The 4,748-nt window shown below is 45.5% G+C and overlaps 1 protein-coding gene across 1 annotated transcript; it reads right to left on the bottom strand.

Moving 5' to 3' along the window:
- Positions 1-1,195: 1,195 nt before the first annotated feature.
- On the bottom strand, positions 1,196-2,341 carry LOC310871283 (protein phosphatase 1A-like; the record flags this gene model as incomplete). Its single annotated transcript, XM_083782768.1, has 1 exon — positions 1,196-2,341. The coding sequence occupies one exon, from the start codon at positions 2,339-2,341 to the stop codon at positions 1,196-1,198; it is 1,146 nt and encodes a 381-aa protein (XP_083638894.1).
- Between the last annotated feature and the right edge of the window lie 2,407 nt (positions 2,342-4,748).

Raw genomic sequence — 4,748 nt, 5'->3', positions numbered from 1 at the left:
AAGACTGATGAGAGACTGTTGACTATTTGGTTTTATATCCTTGCAATTATAAAGTTGGAGACTTATTATTCCAATGAAATGGATTCAGTTCTAAAAGGAGCTGGCTAAACAGATTGTATTATTTTGCGGGTGGGACGGGTGGAAAAGTAATATGTAATGTAATATAATGTAATATGTATTAATATTACTCTAATAGTATTCCAATTAATAAGTAGTATAATATTATTACTTTAACTAAAGAGTAACACATTACTCTCCTAAGTCATATTGCCCAACACTCATATTGCCCTGTGCTCAGGCTATTTGCAGATCCTCCCTCACCCCCTTCCATGTTCCATGCAAGGCCCTCTTCTTAAGGAGAGGAACGATTCATCCAATCTAACTATAAATGCGTCTCCGTCAATCTAACTATAATTACGTCTCTGTCTGCACGTGTGTGTGTGTGTGTGTGTGTGTGTGTGTGTGTGTGTGTGTGTGTGTGTGTGTGTGTGTGTGTGTGTGTGTGTGTGTGTGTGTGTGTGTGTGTGTGCGTGCGTGTGTGTGTGTGTGTGTGTGTGCGTGCGTGTGTGTGTGTGTGTGTGTGTACGGTTGTAAATGCACGTAACTCGAGAACCGTTTGCCCCACGACTTAAAATTTGACACATGTGTTCCACAACCCCGCAGTTGGTGGAATACACCGTTGTCCAGAAACACCACAAAAGACTCTGGTCAGGCTCTGTCAGTGGGCCTAATGAGGCCAACTCCTCTCACCTGTGCAATTTCCAGCCTTTGCCTCAGCCAATTGATTGCCATTGCAACCACACACCTGCCAATTGATTACTTAACCAGTCCACAGTCCACTTTTCACAGTTTGCACTCTTCAGACACAGGCAGACAGACAGATACAGAGATCTCCATGTGGGACAGACAGAGGGCACAAAAGGGACAGACAGATAGTTAAAACGGGTGCTATGACAATGGGTATTATTAGGTTCCCAAGTTGCATCGTTCCCAAGTACTGTAGGCCGGTGACCGACGGGCACGTACAGGTCTAGTGCTTGTAATTAGAGAAGCACAGTATCCTTTTCCTGTTTCCTGTCGTGTTACGTGCCCTGAGAAATTGAATGGGGCCTTACTCTGCCTCGCAAATCTCCAAGCCTTAGTTGGTAAAGAATGTTGTTCTTTGTGTTACCACATGTGGACGGAGAGTCTGTTATCACTTCTGTCTGGGCTTCAGTTGGTTGTACACTGCTTCGATAACGCTTTGTTTGCTTGCCAGCCCTCCTCCAGGAGGGAGGTTTGGGATGCTCTCAGATGTCAGTGTCTGCAACACATGGACCAAATCCGGAACCCGTTCATCCCCTTGCTTATTTAGGATCTCTGCTACTCTGCTTTCTAGGTATTTATCCAACTCTGCCTCACGTTTCACGGCCTCGGGAGAAACCTTTGGTGCCCCTGTGAATCGGATCAGCGCCACACTCAAATTGTCCCGACTTCCCTTGTACAAGCAGGTGTCAACAATTTCACTGCATACTCTTTCGATGTCGCCCGTCACCTCCAGCCTGGCCCTGACAAACTGGGCCGACTCCTCGTTGGCCATGACTTCCCAGATTCCGTCGCAAGCTAGCACGATGAACTCATCCTCCACCACAGATCTCTCTAGTGCATTCACCTCGGGCTCTGGGGAGACCAGCTGCTCCGTGGCCTCCTTCCCAGGTGCACACTTGTAGTGGAAGTCTCCCAGGGCACGGGACACGGCTAGAGACGCGTTGACTCTCTGGAACGTGACCGAGCCGCGTGCGTTTTGGATCCTCGTTTTCTCCAGCGGGTTGCTGGGCTTGTGATCTTGCGTGGAGAAGTGCACATTTCCACCTCGCGCGAGGACACCCCGCGAGTCTCCGCAGTTGATGAAGTAGATGTGGCTGGGAGAAATCATAACCCCTACTGCGGTGGAGCCACTGCGGTCCACAACGCTGTGCTTCTTCTCGGAAACGGTCCGCAGGTGTTCGTCGAAGTGCAGGAAGCCAGCGCGGATGCCGTTCTTCACACTATCCACGGAGGGTTCGTCCTCTCTCAGAGCGTTCTGGAAGTCTGGGTTGCTGGTGATGTGCTCCAGCAGGTGCTCACAGCAGTACTCGGCAACCATGGACCCGCCATGGCCATCGTAAACTGCAAAGAAGGACCAGCGGTTGAGGCCGTGAGGCAGGCCGATTACGGCCGTGTGCGTGTCCTCCATCTCTGACCTCCAGCCCTGCATGCTGCTCATACCGTATTGCAGGTTGTTACCGTCACCGTGACCCTTGTGCTTTAACGTCTTTGGCTTGTCCAAAAACAAAGAACGGAACTTGTTCGATGTGGGCATCTTGTCCAGGGACCTCGTCTGTGACAGTATATGTAAAAGACTAAAGGGAAATAGGGGGCCTTAAAGATAGTCTCGACATGAGATAAATGCAGATGTGTGGAGTTTGTATATAGAATGTGGGATCTCTCTTTATATAGAGCACCAAAGTCTGACATCACTGCCAGTAGATGGCGCTATCCGCCTGGATCACAGGCATGGCATTATTCTTTTTTCCTTTGTGGTCTTCAAAATTCATGATATTCATAATAACAGTATATTCAAATATTTTGATAAATACAACTAAATACAACTCTGATGGATCTCCAGTTCACCTCTCTGCCTGAGTTTTCTTCATCCGACCGTCTGATGCTTTGACAAGGTTTTTCACTACAGTACAGTCTGCAGTTTGTTTTAGAGAACTCCAGTCTTCTCTATAGTTTAGGTGGTTAAATTGTGTGAAAATACACGACACCTTCATAGGGGAATCTTAGATTGTGTCATATAAAGAACCGTGTTCCTGAAATAAACAAATCAGCCGGGCGATGTTATTCATATGGATATGAAGCATCAACTGATGACGAAGGGTAAGAAAACGTTTTTTCCCCCACTCCAAACACAGATGTTATCTAATGTAACTCAATATCATAAACAACAGTCACATACCTGTCAACATTTCCGGGGATGGTTTGTTTTTTCGTTTTTGGAACACAGTTCTTATAATTATGTCACAATCTATAAGATTTCTCTGTGGGATTTTGAAAATAAAATATAACCCAGGGGTATAGTGGGAGTGACGTCAGGACGTCGGTAATCTATATGGTCCTGCGGCAATGCGTTTGTCATCCCAATGCTCTCCCGACCCCACGACACACACACAATGTTCTCCTGTGCCTTTCCACTTTCCTGTCCTGTGCACTCTACAAAGCAGAGCATGCAGCTTGCAGAAACTTGCTCACCTTGAATGATGTTGCAGGCCAACCACATACTCTGTCTGTCACTCACTTTCCCAATGCAGGGCTTTGCAATGATGTTCAGGCCAGGGACCCGGGAGCTGCGAGAGACAAAACAGAACCAATATTATGTTGTATAAAATGATGAATCTCGGTTCTCAAACCTTTTCATGTCAGGGTCCCCTAAATTAATTGGTAGTTGGCCATATTTGGCCCCAGACCCCACTTTGCGAGCCCCATGCATTAGACCACGGACCACCATAACTTATACCAACCATGAAACATACCTTTGTTACGTCACCATCAACAGCCAATAAGGGACCACCATTCTTACCCCGACATACATACATACATTAACATACTGTACATACATATTACATACATACCCTGCCGATCACCAAACGTACCTTGTATGTCATCAAGAATGGTGGTCCCTGATTGGCCGATGGACAACACCGACATACCCAGCCGATTACACTCTGCTTGCGCAAGTAATACATGGAGAACAATGAAAGTTAAGAAAGAGACATCCCCAGTGGAGTCACTTTAATAGAGCAGGTCATGATGAGTGTTCCTTGAGGTTCCAGCGTAGAGATGTTATGGCCTTTAAGCAGAGCTGATGACAGAGATGGAGCACTTTTACAGAGACAAGCTTTGTGAAAGCATTCCTTACAGTCCCAATACCCCAAAGGTTTGAATGAAGAATTGCTACCAAGGTGTTTCTTATAATCTGCTGACTGAGCATTTGAAAGAAGGGGTCATTGTCCTATTTAAGGTTGCATTATGCAAGTTATATATGTGCCATTCTCACATGGATTATTGCTTCGTATTGTAACTATACTTTCGTCATACTTTTTCTATACTAGATCTATATCAGTCTGATATGCAGCACTACTGATCTGGCAAAGCTTGGCCAATCAAATCTGGATGTTACGGTTTGTGACATTTATTGGCCAATCAAATAGATATGTTACGTTTGTAATGCCCACCACCTGTCCACCTGTCTACCATCTATCCGCAAGCAATTTAGATTGTATGGTATCTTGTAATACCACCATACTGTACGCACATTTAAGTATAGTGCAATTTGACTTATTGACATCATCACACAAAATGACATCACAAAGTCATTACCAGAAACTGAATTGTCCTTTAAAGTGAATGAATCGTCCATTTAATAAAACATAATTTAGCCCTGCCTGTCATGTTTCTATGTTAATCTATGGTAATTAGTTAACAACACTGTTTGTCAGACAAAGATCAGCAGAGGTATGGCACAAGTTCAACTGGCCCAGGAAAAGTTCTGCTGTTCTATCTGTCTGGACCTACTGAGTGATCCAGTGACTATTCCCTGTGGACACAACTACTGCAGTAGGTGTATTGATGGATACTGGGATCAGGATGATCAACGAGGCCGATACGGTTGTCCACAGTGCAGGGACACGTTTAACCCAAGACCTGCTCTGAAGAGAAACAAC

This window comes from Protomyctophum parallelum, assembly GCF_964188405.1.
Source record: "Protomyctophum parallelum genome assembly, chromosome: 14".
NCBI lineage: Eukaryota > Metazoa > Chordata > Actinopteri > Myctophiformes > Myctophidae > Protomyctophum > Protomyctophum parallelum.
This window is presented reverse-complemented; position numbering and strand designations above follow the sequence as displayed.